At 49.2% G+C, this 19682-nt stretch overlaps 1 protein-coding gene across 2 annotated transcripts in view; it reads left to right on the top strand.

Annotated features, from left to right (window-relative positions):
- The window catches only part of SAMD4A (sterile alpha motif domain containing 4A), a 64956-nt gene that overhangs the window by 26065 nt on the left and 19209 nt on the right, over window positions 1–19682 (top strand). For both annotated transcript variants that reach the window (XM_010712120.3, XM_010712118.3), the window contains exon 2: window positions 14550–15068. In XM_010712120.3, the coding sequence (XP_010710422.1) occupies window positions 14550–15068 (519 nt within the window). The remainder of the gene's footprint in view (window positions 1–14549; window positions 15069–19682) is intronic.

Here is a 19682-nt window from a genome sequence, read left to right as displayed (position 1 = left end):
CCCCTGCTATGTGCAGGTCACCAACCAGCAGCCCAGGCTGCCCAGAGCCACATCCAGCCTGGCCTTGAATGCCTGCAGGGATGGGGCATCCACAGCCTCCTTGGGCAACCTGTTCCAGTGCCTCACCCTGCAGTGTGAAAGGCTGGGAGATGAGGGGAAGGAATGGCACAATGAAGCCCTGGGGAGTCCTCAGCTGTGCCAAAGGTGTGCTGCTTTGTCTCCTGTTTGCAGAAGTGGCTGCTAATGGAAAGCCCTTACGAGAATGCCATTGTGTTGCAGATGAATAATGTAGTAAGTCTGAATAAGCAGTGTTTCTATAGGAAGCACTTGGAAAGATGTTCTATGTACAGAAGCGGGGATGCTTCATTAATCTCAGTGAATAATGCCAGGCCATAAATTATCTTCATAGTAGACGTATTTACATTATGAAAAGTAACTGTGCTTGGTCTTAGATGAAGCAAATTTAAAGGAAAAGAGTTAAAGAAAATTGCTGGGCCTTGCAGGGAGGTTGCTTTGCTTTCCGCATCGGAAAATATTGAAAAGAGTCTCCTGATATCGGGAGGAGATGGGTGATAATGCAGAGGTGTGTGTCCCACATCCTGAAGCTTCCCTACACGTCACAGTAGGGAGGCTGGAGATAGGGAGGACCCAAGCAGCTGCAGGAATCCCTCTGAGCTGGGAAGCTTCACCCTCCCACGGCTCTCCCAAGACAGATGCTGCAGAAGCAGCGGTGAGCGGGAGGAGGATGCTGTTGGAATCAGGCAACACAGCAAAGCCGTCTGCATCCCCATGGGGTGCAGTTCTATTCCCTCTGGCCAGATTGTGAAACACTGCAGGTATTCAGCAGTCAGATCTCCCTGCAGCCCAGGACGTGGCTGCCTGAGGCTGTGGCACCCTCCCCGTGCTCCCCTGCAGCTCCCACTCCCACCAGCTCCATCAGCACAGCTCCTTTCCTTCCACAGTTCACGCTTTGAGCATCACAGGAGCTGCTAGCTCACAGCAATTGATTGGAGATGTGTGGATTTGTCCATTGCAAAACCCCAGAGAATGTTAGTGCAGAGCAGCGTGGGTTGAATCTCTCCATGGGGGTTATTGCAATGCACTGCTGCTGCAGAGGGGAGAGCAACAGGATGCATGGAAGGTGATTTTCCTGTGCAGGAAAGAAAACAACACTTGTCTTCCATTTGGTTGGATGTTTTGTCCCAAATACTGTGATATTTGGTCAAGAGAATGAAAACTTTAATCCTTCTCCTTGTGGTTTTTTGGTAGTTGAAAGAAAACTTAGGGGAAGAAGAGAAACGATTTCACTGACTGTTTAGAAACTTTTCAGCCCTGGGTCAGGGCAGTCCCAAGCACGAACACAGGCTGACTAAGCAGTGGATGGAGAGAAGCACTGGAGAGAAGCTCTTGGGACTGTTGGTGGACAAAAAAAACTCTTTGTGATCCAGCAGTGGGAACAGTGGGTTCCTGGTTAGTCTGATCTCATGGTTGGCAACCCTTGCCTGTGGCAAGGGGTTTGGAACAAGATGCTTTCTGAGGTCCCTTCCAACCCAAGCCAGTCTAGGATGACGAGTACGAGGATGTGACATATATCTGCTGTGAACATGCTCAGTGCTGTTCTGGGGACTTCCATGGGCAGCAGGTGGTAGGGAAGGGAAGTCCTTGGGTATTCAGCACTGTACAAAGCCAAAGCAAGCAGCTGAGCAGCAGGACCATGTAATTACAAGGTTATCAATGCTGCTCGTTAAGGTAAATGCTCATGCAGACCCACGCAGCTCATGTTCGGAGCAGATAGAGGTGAGGAGCAGCTTCACAGGGAGATGCCAGAGAGGTGCTGGAGTCACCAGCCCTGGAAGTGTTCAAGGAATGTTTAGACATTGTGTTGAGGGACATGGTTTAGTGAGAACTACTGGTGATATGTGGATGGTTGGACTGGATGATCCCGCAGGTCTTTTCCATCCTTGGTGATTCTATGATTCCCCACACTCCTGCAGGGCAGAACTGTGGCCAGGGCTTGATTCTTATACCTCCAACATTGCACGGAGTTTTTTATTGTAAAATCCCAGGTGTGTTTTCCATGGAGAGTAGTGTACAGGTGCTGCTTTGAGAAGCCTGGCAGCAGAGCAAGCTCTAGTAGGGTCTTTAGGGTCTCAATCTTCAGTGCATTGGGGTGCTGCCAATGGATGGATGTCAACTCAAGGTGCTCCCAATGGACTGTGTTGCGTCGCGCTGGTTTCCAGCAATAAAAATGGGTTCAGATCTGAGAAGCAGTCCAAACCTCAGACTGAAAGACGTGGTGGTGATGGATTGGCAGTTGGACTTGGTGGCCTTTTCCGACCGTAATGATTCTGTGATTGCACGATTTGGATGTGTAGCTGAGTAAAACTTTCCTTGAAACTCCTTTTTCATCAGGCACTGTTTCCTCTTAATATGTGGAAATTACATTATTGGCCAGTGCGCTTCCAGCATTCACTTTATTTTTAACATTTCCATGTCCGCTATGTGACGGGAAGCAACAGCAGTGGCCTGTGAGCATCCAAAGATAGGAACCGGTTTGTTTTATCTTTCCTATGGCCGCGCTGAATTTTGCTGTGCACGTCTTGGCTGGGCTCCAGGAGGGTGAACCAAGCCTACCAGATTGAGAAGAATTGAATAATGACCGCCTTGCAGTGGTGATGTGGGGAGGAACAAAAAAGTGCTTTGAAGATAATGACAGCCCATGCTTCGAGGAGTGCCAGCCTTGCAGAGCGTGCTGCTCGTTAGCACGCCGTGATTAGAGGACGGGATGAGCAACGCAGTGTGCGATGGTGCCCGATTTGGATTTCCTTTAAAGAGGGAGTGGCGAAAGGCAGGGCATGGACAGAAATAACCGAGCATCTCCCCGGCAGATGGTCCCATTCCCAAACCTAAAATTACACAGGATGAGGATGAAAGGAATTAGCATCTGGTGGCGAGGGGAGGGCAATGTCCCTTCGCCCGGGGGTGACCAGATGGCCCCAGCTCTACCGATGGCTCCGTATGGGTGTTTCCAACCTTTCCCCACTTGCAGACCTCTGGATATTTATATTTTTCTCCCTTCAGGGGAGGTGCAGATTCCTGCAGAGCAAATGCAGGCTTGCTGGCAGGAGGCTCGCTTCTCTTGGTTCCCTTTTATGGATCTTCATCTCCCCGCTCCTCACTGCAGGCCGGGTTGGGATCAGCCGGGTACAAAACCCCTTGGGGACCAGCAGACCACCACCCAGGATGTCACCGAGTGCCCTGATGCTCCTTCATTATCCCAACTGAAACCATGTGTGGCCGCACCGGATGCTGGGGTGTGCAGTGGATGCACACTTGCTGTGCTCTGGAGCAATATTTTGGGGTGCTAATGCTCATTTTAAGGACTTCTTTCAGCTGGAGCAGGAAATGCCTTCTGGAGAGCCTTCAGCATCAGCAGCCCAGTGATATGATGGGTGTCCTGTCCCTGGAGACATCAGACTGGATGGGGCTCTGAGCACCTGGTGGAGCTGTGGGTGTCCCTGTGCATTGTAGGGGGATTGCACTGGATGCCCTTTAAGGGTCCCTTCCAACTCAGACAGTTCTACAGTTCTATTAAAATGACCTTTTTGAGTTGATTGACCCCCTCCCGCTGTTATTTTTAGCCCCGCACACATGGGAGTGCTGGGGGGCCCCATGCACCCCATCCCCAGAGCACTGCAGGAGCGTCAGGCAGCGTGCAAAAAGCAATCATGTTTCAAACCAAGGGAACACCCAAGAGCTAAGATTTACCATGTGCACAGGGGGATGCTGGCAGCGCCTGGACCCGCTCCAGCGTTTGTAAATGTGAATTACACAACATCGCAGTGCTCAGCAAAGGCCGGGGCAGAAATCTCTGCAAGAAGCCACTGGGAGAAGCGGGGCTTCGCCTTCCTACGTCGCCACGTTTTATTTTTATTTGACTTTTGAGCTAGTCTTCCAGGAAAGCCCATTAAAAGCTGGCAGCCAGCGAGCGGCCTGCCAGAGCCCAGAGCCGACGGGCGATGCCGACGGATGGCGTGAGGTGCCGGGGGGAAGGAGGGGAGAACGGGGATGTTCTCACCCTGCTCTGCTTCCTTCCTTCGTGTTTCCTATTAAGCCGAGGGAGCCGCGCTGATGCGGCCGCTTTTTTCACCGCCTTCCAAGCTGGAATTGAATGGTGGATGATTTCATCGCGGCCTTTTTATGTCGAAGCCAGCGGCCTGCGTCATGCAGCGGCGAATTCAGGCAGATTTTATTTGCATGTGAGTCATTGAGCTTTTCCAGCTGAATGTCACCGAGTTGGAATTTTTGGGCTGATTTTGTTGTTGTTTTCATCTCTTGGTGTTTTTCCACCCGCCTCTGTTGCTGCCCCACGCTCCCTTCACCCCCCAAAAAGAAGAGGAAAAAGCTAAAAGAGCCCAGAGCTGGGGTTTGAGTTGGCAGAGTCGAAGGATGGGATTATGAATGTTTAGTGGGGGGGGGTGGGGAGAGAGAAAAAGGATGCTTTATGTCGCTCCCCGGGCCGGCGCAAAGCCAAACCAAATGGAGGGCTCTAATTTGGGAGTGGTGTTATTGCAGGTCAGAGGGAGTCAGTTGCGGGCTATATTGGGAGAGCTGTCACATGCAGTAGCTGCAAATGCTGACGGTCACGTGGAGCACACGGCCCCTCGTACAACTCGCTTGGATTTTGTTGACAACGCTGAAGTAAAAGAAAATAATATATATCTTTCTTTTCTCAAAAGGTGTGCTGGGTCGCACAGCCCTCCGCCTCGCTGCCCGCTCGCCCCGGCCCTCGCTGCCCTTTGCACAGAGAAGTTTATAAATAGAGCAACTCCTCCATTATGTGCAGCTCCAGTCTCTTTATTTTTACACTGGAATCCGTTCAATGATTAACAGTTGAAACCATGTGCTGTATATCAATACCTTACATACTCTTCATAACTTATTTTTAGTATTTTCCCCCTTCTAAATCCTTTATCCATGTTAGGCAACACAGTTATGACATCCAGATAATATTTTTTTTATAGCCTTTGAAGAAACTTATTTGCATTTCAATTGAGCTTTTGCTAAAAGGCTTTTTGCAATTGAAATGAAGAAGTCAGAGGAGTGCTTCCTCAGTGTGTGTGCTTGTGCCTGTAATCTCCCCGCTGAAAGTAATGGAGATTTGGGTGTTTTTATGGATTGGGCTCAGAGAAGAGTTAGGGAAGGCACAGAATCATAGAATCGCAGAATTGTTCAGGTTGGGAAAGACTTCCAAGATCACCAAGTCCAACCCCAACCCACCGGCACCATGTCCCCCAGTGCCACCTTTGTCACGTACTTTGTTATGTTTGGCTTCCTATATCCTAAGAAATTCCACTCAAAACCTGGACAGGAGGACATGCAAAGGCACATGAGCAATGTAACCCCAAGGCAAGTAGAAGCAGTGAGCTCATCTACCATCTGCACCCAATGCTTCCCAAAGCAGCAGAACCCTCCAAGTTCTGCCATTGCTGTAATCCCAAGCTGCGGGAAACCATGGGGCAGCTGGAGGCACCTTTTTCCATTTGTGCTTTTAATCCTCACTGACCCATCCCAGCAGCCATCCGACCCAGCAGCTCTCAGGGATATCTTTGTCCCACTGCAGGGACGGCCATCTCGGTATTTCTGTCGCGGCACTGCATGCTCAGGATGTGCTGGATTCCCTCCTCTCTTCCTCTTATGGCCCAGGAACAGCACTGAAACCACATTTTGGTGTCGTTGCTACCTTCCCTCATCCCATACAGAATGTCCCCTTGCTTTTTCAGCTGCTTTCCTCCATCAGCAGATAGAGTCATAGAATGGCTTGGGATGGGAGGCACCTCCAGTTCCAACCCCAATGCCATGGGCTGGTTGCTAGCCACTATATCAGGCACCAGATCAGTCTGCCCAGGGCCCCATCTTTGGACACCTCCGGGAATGGGTATCCGTACTTCTCTGGGTTTGGGAGCACAGTGCCTCCAGTGGCCAGGAGGAGCTCATGTGCTCCAGCAAATAAATAGAAACTGGCACTGTGAGTCCTTGTCTGGTGACGGGCTGCCTGCTTGAGCTTCAGCTGGGGTTTGCTTGTCCTCCAACCTGAGTTGGGAAGTGTTTTGGGATCTCTGAGAGATGTTGAAAACTGCGAGTGCTCGTGCCCGTGGCTCATTGCTACCCTACAGTACATAGAGATGAAGCAAGGAATGCTTCAGAAACCACCAGGACAGGAAACTCCTGTCCTGTTTGAATCTCAAGCACATGAGTTTTCTGATCCACTCCTGTTGGTCATTCCCCACAGCATGTTCTTTTTCCCATGCCCTGGTGAGCATCTGGCCTCCTCTTGGGCTTTGGGTAAGAAGTGCAGAGGTGGTACCTTGGCCGGCTCTGAGCTCTGATTTCTGACACTGCACCATTTCCCACATTTTTCTGTCCAAGACAGACAGAACTTGTGGGATTTTCACTCTTCAGTCCCGATTCACATCCGTTGGCACTGCTTCCATCTATGCTGTCATTGCTCAACAAGGTTGAGCCTTCTGGACCGCAGCTGACGAAATTGGGGATTCTAATTTGTCTTTCCCAGGTATTTTATTGCATTGAGACTGAATGCCATCGTTCATCAGATCTTTGAGGTCCCTTTCAACCCAAGCCATTCTGTGATTCTGTGATCAGTGTGGTCTGGGTCCCTGTGGCACCTGTGGAGCTTTTGATGAGGTTCCTCAGCATGTTGTCTTAGCTGTGACTCAGTGAGATGCTCTCCACGTTGCAAAGCTCTGCACTGAATTAAAAGTCATGTTGCTAGGGAGTGTTATGATAATACGTGGTTAGCAAAAGTGTGCGACAGTTATGGCCTAGAAAACAAGCCCGTAAAACTTCCCACCAGATGCATGGTGTGAAAATGGAGCAAACTTCAGCTTGATATTTATTATGTTGTGGAAAAAGACTCATACTCCCAATGGATTTCCTGAAAGTCTGCTTTGGGTTGAAGACCCTAGTGGTGCAGCCAATTTAGAATCGGAAAAATCCTCATTCTTGTTGCTGTCTGCAGAAGCACACACACATAATGCTTGTGCCATTCAATTCTCCAGTGCTAAAATACATTGCTTCTGGGTTTGTACGAATGGATTCACAAGAACTGGAGCTCTGGAAGGTCACTGGGCTTAGGGAGAAAGCAGTGTTAAAAGTGAAAATCTTTTTTCCTTCTATTCATTCTCCAGCACAGTGGAGCCAGGCTCTTCTGTCCCTGAAGCTCTGTGTGAATTAAGGGACATTTTGTGAAGGGATCTCCCAGTTCATTCTGCTGCTGAACAAAACAAGGAGTGTTTTGCTCCATCTGGGGGCATCCTTTGCACTGATGTCTTCCATGCAAGGAAGGGAACATGCACTGTGAAGCAGGGCATTGACAGGGCTGGGGATGCTTTGGAGGATTTGGTGTACTGCATTTAAAAAGGCAAAGAGGCAAGTTGGGCTCATGACATAGCCTCCAAAGAATTGGGATTTTGTGGTTTGCTTTGGTTTGTTGTTTTGTTGTTGTTGTTGTTGTTGTTTTTGCCATAAGCTGCATGTCGTACGGCCAGCAGCACCTCAAAGTTGCTTGCATAGGAGAGTTGCAAGAACTTGGCTGTTTTTCAAAAGTGAAGTGCATTCAAGATGCAGCAGTCAGCCCTGTGATGCTCTTCCATGCCCATCACTTCTGCACCAGGGTACCTTCATTTCAGAGCTGCGGGGATCTGACCTCCAGCACAAAAAATACTGCTGATGATGGCCAAGGAGCTCTTTGGAGCTTGCAGCCCATCAGTGCCAGCGAGCCCATCCCTGCTGCCTTGGAGATGGGTTCTGAAGAGTTTGCCTGTTGCATATGGAGCCATACTAAAGCTGATTGCTGGAATATTGCATCTTTTGGCTAGAATTGCTTTCAGTGATTAAACTGACTCTGCTAGGTTTCACAGATTGAAGGGGTATCGTGTAGTTTACATGGAGGTCCTTAATCTCCTTCATTAAAGACAGTGAAGATCCTCCATCGTGAAGTCCTCTGTGCTTCTCTCAGCACTGAATCCTGGGCTACAGTCACAAACATTTGCTTTTGCTGCCTGGCTCTTACCTTTGCTTTTCCAAGGAACAAGTGGTGTTGCCTGCCACTTCTCCAGCCACCTCCATGCAGTGCCCATCGTTCTTGCTCCATTTTTATGGCATCTCCTCTTTCTTCCTCGCCATCCACCATGCCTGTTCGTCTCCCCTTCTGCTCTGGGCTTTCCTGCCAGATGAAAACAAAATGTTAGGAAAGTACTTGATATATTTTTATCCCTGTTGAATGTGAGGTAGCTGCTGGCAACACAGAGGAGCGTCAGTGCCAAGTGGACCTGTAGATCGCAGAGCATAACCAACACATTTTCCATTGAGTCTGAAGTATGCACTGGTTGTGGTGCTGGAGGATGGATGCTGTATATGGGCTTTTCATGGCTGAAGGCACGGATTGCTGTCTGTCTGTCCCCTTGTAGTGGGTGCTGATGACAAAAGATCCATTTGTCCTTTGAGATCATCTGCATGGAAGTTGACCAGGTAGAGGAAGGGGCAGTTTGGTAATTGCCTTGTTGTGATGCATTATAGAATGACGGAATCATTCTATATGAGTTCTGTAAGAGACTTCAGGATCCCCAACTCAAACCCCTGTCCATCCCACCACGCTCGCTGCCCACGTCCGTCAGTGCCACATCTCCACCTTGCCTGAACACCTCCAGGGACGGTGACCCCACCACTCCCTGGGCAGCTGTGCCACTGCCTGATCACTTTTTTGGAGAAGAAGTTCTTCCTAGTATCCAACCTGAACCTTCCCTGGCACAGCTCGAGTCCATTACCTCTCATCCTATAGAGTGAAGCAACTGCAGACCGTTGGGTTTTATAGGTGTTGAGGTGAGGAAGAAACCTGATGACCATGAAGAGCAACCCACAAGCCTTCCTGGTTCCTGCTTGTTTTGAGACCTCCAGACTTTTCCCATCTCCTTGCCAGCACTTGTTCCAGGAATAGAGCTTGGCCACCACTTCCCACATTTTTTCCCAAGACCTGCATAGGTGAGAGCCATGGTTTTGGTGAGACAAGGAGCAGGATTTGGGTTCACCATCTTTTCAGCAAGAGCCGTGCTCACAGCTTGTATCTATCTGCTGCAATTGACAGGTCTGCAGAAATCTTTGTCGTCGAGATATATTTTTTTTAATTAGCATCAGTTGCCATAAAGCAAAGGCACATGCTGAAATACTTACTATTGGCCTCTCATGCAGGGGAAGGCTGCCAGTTTTTAATGGTGGAGGTATTGATGTGTTCTGGAAGGGGTACAGAGAGGGTTTCCAGCAGGGTTCTCACTTGGTTTGCTTGAATGTTGCTCTTTTGATTGGGCCTTATGTAGGGAGAAAATGATGTAAATCCACTGAAACAACGTGCTGTGTCTTCTGGCCAAGATCTGGCTTTTTTTTTCGCTCTCTTGTTTTCAAATCACTCTGTGTGGGGTTGGGTATGGCCACTCTGTGCCACTCAAACTTAACACTAAGCCAAATAACACCTGATTAATGTGGCCTCTGGAAGTCATAGAGCCAGCAGAAGCGTTACAATGGTCTCAGGATTAATGAACGTGGGGTCACATCCTGTTAGAGACACAGCTTTTATCTTCTGTGGAAGTTAAGGGAAGCAAGAATAGAAGGAGGCTTGAGCACAGGTTCCCGAGTGTCTTGAGAAGATGCAGGACATGAGATCTGGTTAAATCAGACTGCAATTCATCCAGAAGCAAAAAAAAAAAGAGATAAATTCAAGCTTAGCTGATCAAAATCTAAATGGAAATCAAGGCAAGTGTTTGAGACATGTAGGAACAAACGGCCATTAAGAACAGGGGTGCTGTTTGCCTCTTGGTGGTGGCACTTCCCTGGAAGATGGCATGTGGCCAAAGAGACTGTAGGGCTGTTAATGCATGTGCTTGCTGGAGCTTTGTGAAGCAGGAGAGGTCCAAGTGCTGTTTTTTATGCAAAAAAGAGTGGATGCTTCCACTGAGCTGTGCCCTGCAGCAGTGCCAGGGCCGCAGTGGTGATACAGGAAACTGCAAACAATGGGAAGCTCTTCTGGGAATGTCGCTGAGGAAGAGTTCCTCTACATGGGCATTTTTTGCCCTTCCTGCACACCCAGAAATAGCCACTATGTGCACCAGGGCAGCCAATTTCAGGCTTGCTCCAAGTAGGTGCAGTGGTGTACCTGGGGTGTAGTCCATCCTCAGTTTAGTCCATCCCTAGGAGGGTTTGGTAGGCGGTCAGTTGGGCTTCGTTCCTCCTCCAAGACCCCAATGCTGGGGCACGTCCCATGCAAGATCATTGATCCCAGCATCAATTTTTGATAGAAACTCTATTTTTAGTCCTTGGGTAGAGCTGGGAGCACTGATCCGTTCGGCCATTCCGGAGGTGTCCTGCTTAGTCAGTGCCCTTCAGATCCATTGGGCTAACTAACTCTTAGTCATTCCTTGCTTGTGCAAATCATCTGAATGTGTTTTTGAGAACTTTTCATGGAATATGTTGTTAAACTGAAAACAAGGGTATAATAAAACAGTAATTTAAGAGTAATTCACTGACAACAGGAGCCCTGAAATGTACTGACTTACCATTGTGGAGCGATGATACCAAGCCTGCTATTTAAACATACTCTTTGTCATTCAGAAAATCCTTGGGCAGCTTTTAAAACACTTGCAGTCTTTAATTGTTGTCCTTGTTACTCATTATAGGCTGGTGTCTGGCTCATAAATCGCACATCATTCATCTTGCCCCCTTTGTCAAAGCCTCAGCTGACACATTTGTCTACTTCACTTGTGAAATGCGATAACTTGCATACGACAATAGGAGCATAACCCAATTTCTGCCACAGTGCTCTCTCTTCTGCTTTCAAAATGAAAAGGTTTATCTTGGCTAGGGTTGTTGTTTTTTATTTTAAGCACTCGAGAGATATCATGCATTTCATCGTTCCTCGAAGACATCACTGCTAATGAGCAAATGCATCCCTGGGAGTGTGCTGGCAGCCCATCCTTCTGTGCAGGGTCACTGGTTTCCAATTTGAAGCTAGAACTCTGCTTGCAAAAATTAGAATGCGGCAAACAAACAAACAAACAGGTGATTGCGTACTTTGAGCTTTCTAAACACCAGGCATTGTTTTGATGGAGAAAAGCTGGGAGGACAAGAGGACTCTCCCTGCTGTCTCCCCACTGCACCTGCTCATAAGACAGCTTCAGCCTTAATAGAAGGACCCAGTGATATGGATGGAGGTTGGTGGCCCTGCACGTGGCAGGAAGGTTGGAGATTCGTGATCCTTGAGGTCCTTTCCAGCCCTGGCCATTCTGTGGTTCTGTGATATCTGAGGCTGGTACCCTGTGCTGTGCTCTATGGCAAGCACACCACACTGGAAGGATAAATGAGACTGCAGTTTCACATGGCACCTTATGTGGCTGTTGCAAATATCTGAATATCTTTTATATCCCTGGCATTCCTTCAAGCAGCCAGAGTTTTTATTTTTGCCTCAGAGAGCATCAAGCATCGTTGAAGCAGCATCTAGAGGAACTAATGAGGCTGTTATCTCATTAGTGTCCACACCTGTGACCTGTGAGCACTGCATGCAGCATGTAGGGACTGTGAGAGCTGGCAGCTGGGATGTGAGTTGAGACCCACCTGATCATGGGAGGCCGATTTTGGCAACAGCTCCTGCTGAGGTTGCCCACCCCTCATCCACAGCTCTAGGATAAGCTCTCCATCCTTTGGGGCTTGTTATTTCAACCCTTAAAACCTTTTGGGGGTTCAAAGCAAGTGTTCCAAGCAGGAGCTCTATCAGTGACTGGGTGCATGGTCATCCTTTCGGGCTTGCAGCACAAATCTGCCTTCATCAGCTTTGTACAATAAGTCTTCAGCTTCATATTGCCTTTGCAAACTGTGGAACTGATGGAAAACATAGCAAGAGCCAGAAGTGATGGTGATGAGGCTGGTCATAGGATCATCAAAGAATGGCAGAATGGTTTAGATTGGAAGGGACCTTAAAGATCATGGAGCTGTGCCAGGCAGGGTTAACAACCCAGAGCTTCAGGCAAGGCAAAGGAAAACTGCATGGGCTGTTCTCACTGAGAAGGTCACCCCAAATAATCCCAAATTCCCTACTAGGGTTTTCTGGAAGCAAAGGCTCTTTAACTCTCTTCTTGCTTTCCTGTTTGTGTTTAATTACTCTGTGTGAAACAGCAGAGTGTTTTGAGAATGGTCCCATCCAGAACACCCCATTACTTGGTATTCTTGGCAGAGAGATCGAGCTCGGATCCCCCAAACAGTGGCCAGCTGGAAGAATTCAGGACAGTGAATTATGACCCAAAACGAAGTTGCGTATCCACAGCAGAACGCACCCAGCCTCCTGCTCCACTTGTGTGTTCCCTACAAGTGTACTTAGGTTGAGTGTTGCTTTTCCAAATCCATTTCTTAAGCAGCAGAGCGTGCACATCTCTGCATGCACTGAGCACCAACATCTCGGTTCTGCTGCCAGAACCGGGGTTCCGTCCCACCCAAAGCTGCGTCACACGATGGTGAGCAGGGATGGGGAGGAGGCTGGGGCTGCAGGGAAGTGTGTGCTACTGCAGAAAGTTCCAGGGAGAGCCAGCAGCGCTTCCAGCAAGCCATCTAGTGGCTTCCTATTAAAACAGTTGCGTGCCTGGAAATGGGAATGTGAAGCCAAAGTGCTGTTTGCTGCTGCTCACTGGTGTTTGTGTCGGGGAGCTGACACTAGGGTTTGTTTGTTTCATCTCTTTGAAAGGGTAGATAACAGCAGGACAAGGGAAAATGGTTTGAAGTTGAGGGAGGGAAGATTTAGGATGGATGTCAGGGGGAAGTTCTTTCCTGTGAGAGTGGTGAGGTGCTGGAACAGCTGCCCAGAGAGGCTGTGGATGCCCTGTCCATCCCTGGAGGTGTTCAAGGCCAGGTTGGATGGGGCCCTGGGCAGCCTGGGCTGCTCTGAAATGTGGAGGTTGGTGGCCCTGCCTGTGGTGGGGGTTGGAGCTTCGTGATCCTTGAGGTCCCTTCCAACCCTGGCCATTCTGTGATTGTGTTAGCCAGATGCTGAACGGTGCCTTTTTTAGGGTCGTGTTGGAAGTGTTGGGTTGGTTGCTGAGCTTGGGTCTTCCCAAGGATGAGCCTGGTGGGCCAACCCTACAGGTGGACATCAAAATCTTCATTTCATGGGTGTGTACATCAAATACATCTATCACATCACCCTATTGATAGGATGAGAGGTTATGGCCTCAAGTTGTTCCAGGGAAAGGTCAGCTTGGATATTAGGAAAAACTTTTCCGAAAGAGCAGTGATGCAGTGGCACAGCTACCCAGGAGTGGTGAGGTCACCATCCCTGGAGATGTTCCAGAGCCATGGAGTTGAGGCACTGAGGGACGGGACAGTGGGCATGGTGGGGTGGATTGAAGGTTGGGCTTGGGGCTCTTGGAAGTCTCTTCCAAGCTGAATCATCCTATGATTCTATCACTAACAAAACTCCAAGTAGCATCACTAGGTCCAGGGCTCCCTGCTGAGTTCACCTCCCCGCTGACAATGGGTCACCACACCTGACTTCTCCCATATGGTTTTCTGATGAGCTGTGTGCCCACATGGCGGCTGTTCCATCTGAGTGTGTCTCTCTGCTTTGCTGGCAAGGAAGCTGTGTGCAGCAGCATCTGATGAACATCAAGACATACGGTGCTTGCTGCTGCTCCAGCTATTCACAGGCCAGTTACTCTGTCGCAGAGGGAAATTAAATTGTTCTTGACAAATCTGTGTCAGCAGTCACTTATCATCTTGTTATCTTCTGAGTACTTACAAGTAGCTTGTTTCATTATTTGTTCCATCAGTTTTCCAGGCATTTGAGTTGAGTGACCAGTTTATAATTCCCTGCCTTCTCCCTTTGCATATTTTTTAAGCTAGACCCCACGTTTGTTTTTTTCTCTGCTCTTCCAAAGCCTCTCCTATCTGCCACGAGCTAACAACAGCCCTGCGGTTGCTACAACGGAGCCCTTCCCTGAATTCCTGCAGGGCGGGTTGTCACTCTGCACACCTTGGCTTTCTTGTCCCACACCTCGTGTCCCTGTGGAATGCTGACTTTTCTTTAGGGCTCACACCCTGTGCCAGCTCCTTTTCATTCCCTATGGGTGCAGGGTGCCCGGTGGCTGTTGGTCCTGAATTTGGAGAGCAGTGACTCCCTGCTTGACAGACATCACGCACATGGGGATCCCTTTGTCATGTATTTACCCTCTCTGAGTCATATCATATCGTATCATGTCATAGAATGACCTGGGTTGCAAAGGAGCACAATGCTGATCCAGTTCCAACCTGCTGCTGTGTGCAGGTCACCAACCAGCAGCCCAGGCTGCCCAGAGCCACATCCAGCCTGGCCTCGAATGCCTGCAGGGATGGGGCATCCACAGCCTCCTTGGGCAACCTGTTCCAGTCTATTCATTTATTCATTAGATCCGCTCGCTGATTTCTCAATTCTCTTTTTTTCCCCCCAATTCCTTCAACAGGAATCATTAACCAATGGCAACAGGAATCCAAGGATAAAGTGATATCCCTATTGTTAACCCACCTGCCTTTACTGAAGCCCGGAAACATCGAAGCAAAAGTCGAATACATGAAACTCTTGCCTAAAATCCTGGCCCACTCGATCGAACACAACCAACACATCGAGGAGAGCCGGCAGCTGTTGTCCTACGCCTTGATCCACCCGGCCACCTCACTGGAGGACCGCAGCGCTCTGGCCATGTGGCTCAACCACCTGGAGGACCGCACGTCGGGGACCTTTGGCAGCCAGGGCAGGGGCCGCTCGGACTCTGTGGACTACGGGCAGACTCACTACTATCACCAAAGACAGAACTCCGATGATAAACTCAACGGATGGCAAAACTCTCGAGACTCGGGCATAAGCGTCAGCGCTTCCAGCTGGCAGGACAAAAACCTGGCCTGCGAGAACGGCCATCTGCCCCTCTACTCCTCCTCCTCCGTCCCCACCACCATCAACACCATCGGCACTAGCACAAGCACCAGTAAGTACTTGGGAGCTCTGGGGAGCTGGTCCCACCGTCCCTCTTTGCCATGTTAAGCAGAGGGGACAGTTTCATCCAGGCCACAGAAAACTCCCTGGTTTTGGTGTTTTTCCCTTATCTGCTTGTGGTGTTGTTTTGTGTTTTTTTTTAATTGCCCACCTGTCTTTTCGCTTTTCTCCCTTTAATTCTGTGGGTTTTTAAAAAGGTTGCTGGAGAGGACAGAACAGCAGCCAGAAAGCTAGAAGAGCAAAACGGTGTGTTATGGAGGGCAGCCACTTCTGTTTCATGCAGCTTCAGCTAGGTTCGCAGCTCCACAGGTTCCCAAAGCGGGCAGCTGATCCTTTGTTTCCAAAAGCAACCTGGGGACCTGGAATGGGATCAGGGCCCCAAAGAACAGGCATTGTGTTGAGAAGCAGGGCTGGGTTCTGGAGTCTTTGAGAACATCCCCTTTAATCTGCAGCACAGAGAGGTGTGAAGCTGATGGCTGATGGTGATTGAGAGGTTTAGTTGCGAAGTTCTCTGTGTTTTCCAAGAGGTGCAGAGTTGGGAAGTTCTTCCCTATTGAGGTCCTGACAAGTTTTGGTGGGGACGGCGCAGAGCCCAGCCCAAGGCTTGGAACTGGGAAGGTGCCACAGTTGGGACTTTGTCACTGGTGGTGAATGGAGGTGTAGTGCAGCTCTGGCTTTCTTAGAGCAGCTTGGGAGAGCAGCAGAGCATGTTCTCAGTGAGTTCCTCCACTGTGTGGTTGTTGCATCCTTATCCCTGATGACACTTGGCTTCTGCTCAGAGACCTTCCTTGGCTTCTGTATCACTGGATCTTGCCTGATGGGCCATGGAAGCAAGCATGTTCCCCTAATGCATGCTTTTTGTCCCCATTTTAGCACAGTCTTCTCACCCTGCCCTTCCCCTTCTCTGTTCAACCCTTCTCCACCTGTTATTGGGATGATCTTGTCCAAAGCACTGATAGTCCCTTCCTATTCCTGTCTCCTATCTGGGGCTGCTAAACCTGGTTCCTGGTTCCATGCTTCTATCTGTGCTATTGGAGCTGATTAACAGCAAGAAATGCCCATTCCTCCCCAAAATTTGGTATGCTTTTGCTCACTCTGCAGCCTTCCCCACCTGGCACTTCCCTAAGACACAAGGGATGCAGAGGGTTCTTGCAGTGAGGCATTGGTTTCTCCATCAGCCTATGGAAAAGCACCATGAAATCACTGGAAGCTGTAAAATGCTCACTTAAGGCTGCTGTTTTTTTTTTCCCGCTCCTCTAATCAATGCTTTATTAGGTTGTGTTTTAAATGAACAGAGATGCAGTTCTGAATTCATGCAGCCCAGCCCCTGCCTCTCCAGACCCATCTTTATCACCCAGGGATTCAGCAGCATCTAGACATGGGTTGATGTTCCCATCCCATCCCCATCGTGTAGCTCTCTGTAAAACAGATCAGGGAGCAGCACATGTGGCTTTGGAACCAAGTCAGGCAGCATTAGGAGGTGATACAAGGGTTGGCAGCAGCTCTGATGCCCTGGCTCCTGGTACCCTGCAATTGCACAACATGGGGCTTCTTCATTGCCTTGCATGGGGCAGAGGAGAGCTGTGTCAGAGTGACTGAGCCTCACGGGAAAGGTTAAATGAGTGAAAAGAGTCATTAATGCATTTGCAACTGTGCTATTAAACCTCCCGTTGTTTATTTTTCTTAATTTTTTGTCCCTCGTCGTGGTGTTTGCGTGGCTGGAAGCTTTGCTTGCCAGGGAGGGGATTAGAATTGGTGGCTGCAGGAGGGATTTGGGTCCTTGCATCGTGAGCTAGAAGCAGGGAGGTATGAGCTTAATCTGAGGATGATGTGGGTGAAGTGACACCGACTTTGCCAGCGGCAGTCCCTGTGATGTGCTCCAGGTGTTGGGGAGGTTTGGGATGTTTAGCCAAGAGGGGAAAGGCCTCATTGATCCAGGTCAGGCTTGCAGGAAAAAAGCCTGTGACAAAAGAAGCTTTGGGTGCAGCAGGTTAATCATTGACAAGCTGGGCAAGAAGTGCTGGGTCTTAAAAGGATGCTTCTCAATAAGCTGCTCAACCTGATGTGAATTTGTTGTATTGCCATGGCCCTTGCCACAGTGGTCCCAGCACAGCATCTCCTGCCTGGGCCAGATCTCCCTTGTGGGAGATCCCATAGCACCAGTTCACATGGCAGCATCACACCCACGTTGTTCTGCTGTGGGATTTAATCATAGAATCGTTTAGGTTGGAAAAGACCATTAAGATAACAAGCCCAGCCCCAAGCCACCCCACTGACCATGTCCTTCAGTGCCACATCATTGGACTGCACAGCTCCTGCTGGTTCATTTGGGTGGCAGTGAGCTCAGACAGCCTGCAGGTGCAGCTGGAGGCCACGCTCTGTGTGTTTGGTCCTGAGTTTCCTTAATGCAATATTTACTTGGACGGAAGCACAGTGAATCCACAAATAGATGCTCAAAACCAAACACTGCCAGCCAGCCTTTGTCCCAGCCCCTCGAGTCGCTCACTACATCCATAAATCTCCTATTCCAAAGCAAAGCCCTCAAGCACTCACTGTTTGTTTAGGTTTTATTGCTATTTTTGTTGGGTTCTCCTCTCCCCAGAGGTGTTGATGTGGGCAAGGCTCAGCCTATCAGTGTCTGCTTCCAGCACCAGCATGGGGCAGAGCCCTTCCTGGAGATGTCTGGAGGCACTTGTGCCTGGTGTTTTGGCACAATTAAACTCAGCTGAACCAGAGCAGTGCCCTGGGCTCTGTGCTCAGAGCTCAGTGACCAAGGGGCACACAATAGAAGCTGTGGAGGAGCATTTCTCCTGACCTCTTTCTCTGCCATATGTAATAGGTTCCATCTGAGCATGATCTGGCTTCCAGCTGGGTTTCTTTTGTCAAGTGCTAGCCCAGCACAGCTTAACCCCGTGTTTTCCCCTCCTCTACCACCAGTGTATCACCTGGAGATAGCTGTATTACTTCTTTTGTTGATTTATGGTGAGATTTCACTGTATTCTCATCCCTGGTGTAAAGCCAGGGCACACAAGGTCCCTGTGGAGGGCAGGTCCCCAGACAAGCCAGCCCTATAGAAAGGCTCATTCACAGAGAATTTCCCCCAGATACTTGAATTAAATCAGGTGAAATGTGTGCATCACAGATCAGTGATGGATGGATGAGGTTGGAGACCTCATTATGGAATATCCCACAGAGCAGAGATCCTGGGTGCTGAGGATGTCACCAAGCAGAAGAGATGTCACAAACCCTGGTATTCCAGTGTCACTGCTCTGCTTGGAATCCCTTGCATGTAAGCAAAGCTTGGACCAGCACTGACAGTCACACTTCTGCTGAACAAATGTGCATGGTGCTGTCTGCCATTCCCACAGAATTCCCTGCCAGAAAACCCATGTTTGTCTCCAAGAGGAGGAGGAGAGTGAGCAGTATGATACAGGAGAAATACGCTGCTGTGTAACTTCCTTGTCCCACAAAAGAAAATTATCTTCTCTTGTCCTAAACCTGAAGAAAAGGAATAAATCAGCCTTTGATGCAAGCCAGCAGTGCTTGATCTTGCCCAGATACCTTTCTCTGCACTTACATTGCCAACTCTTGCTGGATTTTCATACATTTATAGAATCATTCAGGATGGAAAAGGCCATTAAGATTCCCAAGCCCAACCCCACAGCACCCCACCATACGTGATAACGAGCCCAGCCCCCAAAGCACCCCACCATGCCCACTAACCATGTCCCTCAGTGCCACATCTCCACAGTTCTCGAACACCTCCAAGGATGGGGACTCTGCCACATGCCACTGCATCACTGCTCTTTTCAGAGAAAACATTTTTCCTGATATCCAACCCGAACTGCTCTGGCACAGCTTAAGGCCATCACATGTTGTCCTACCACTAGTTGCCTCCGTTTACTGCAGTTCTGAGCTTCCTAGTGATGAGAGAACAAGGTGGTGGGGTTTTCCCCAATCTCATCAGGAAACTGAGGTGGAAAAAACAACACCAAGAAAGCACTTGGTCGTGGACTGAGTATGAGTATCTTGTTTATCCTGCAGTGTTGTGCAACAGGTCGTTGCCACAGTAGAGGAACCCACCAATGGACTCAGTATCCTGGTAGCAGACAGGAGCTGCATGTTTTAACCTTGGTTTGGGTTGGGTTGATGGGCAGCTTGCAACTACAACACTTTCAGGGGTAGATTTGCTGTCACGTGTGGAGGGAGTTGTGTTTTGAGCCAGCGCCTTTTGGACATTGCCATACTGGGGTAGGATCCCTCAACACACCTATCGTCCTCATTGCTTAGGAATGGGGACATATGGGGTTATAAAACCGCAGTTGGGCTCAAATGGTTTTTGCTTTTTTCTCTCTTTTAGTGATTGGTTCTGCAAAGTGTGTTGGCCTTTATCCTGCTGTGCCTTTCAGCCATGGTAGAGCAGGGCAACTGTTGTCTTGCTCATGCCCTCTAGTGTTGCTTGTAACGATCAGAGAACATTTGTAGGAGTTGCTGTTTGCCAGAGTCACTTCACTACAGTATCTCACTTGTTCTGTAGCTTAAAAACAGAGGAGGAGGCGTACAGAGAGAAGGTGTGAGCAGAGTTGTGTGAGTAGAGTTGCTTGTC

Source organism: Meleagris gallopavo, chromosome 5 (assembly GCF_000146605.3).
Source record: "Meleagris gallopavo isolate NT-WF06-2002-E0010 breed Aviagen turkey brand Nicholas breeding stock chromosome 5, Turkey_5.1, whole genome shotgun sequence".
Classification (NCBI taxonomy): domain Eukaryota; kingdom Metazoa; phylum Chordata; class Aves; order Galliformes; family Phasianidae; genus Meleagris; species Meleagris gallopavo.
This window is presented reverse-complemented; position numbering and strand designations above follow the sequence as displayed.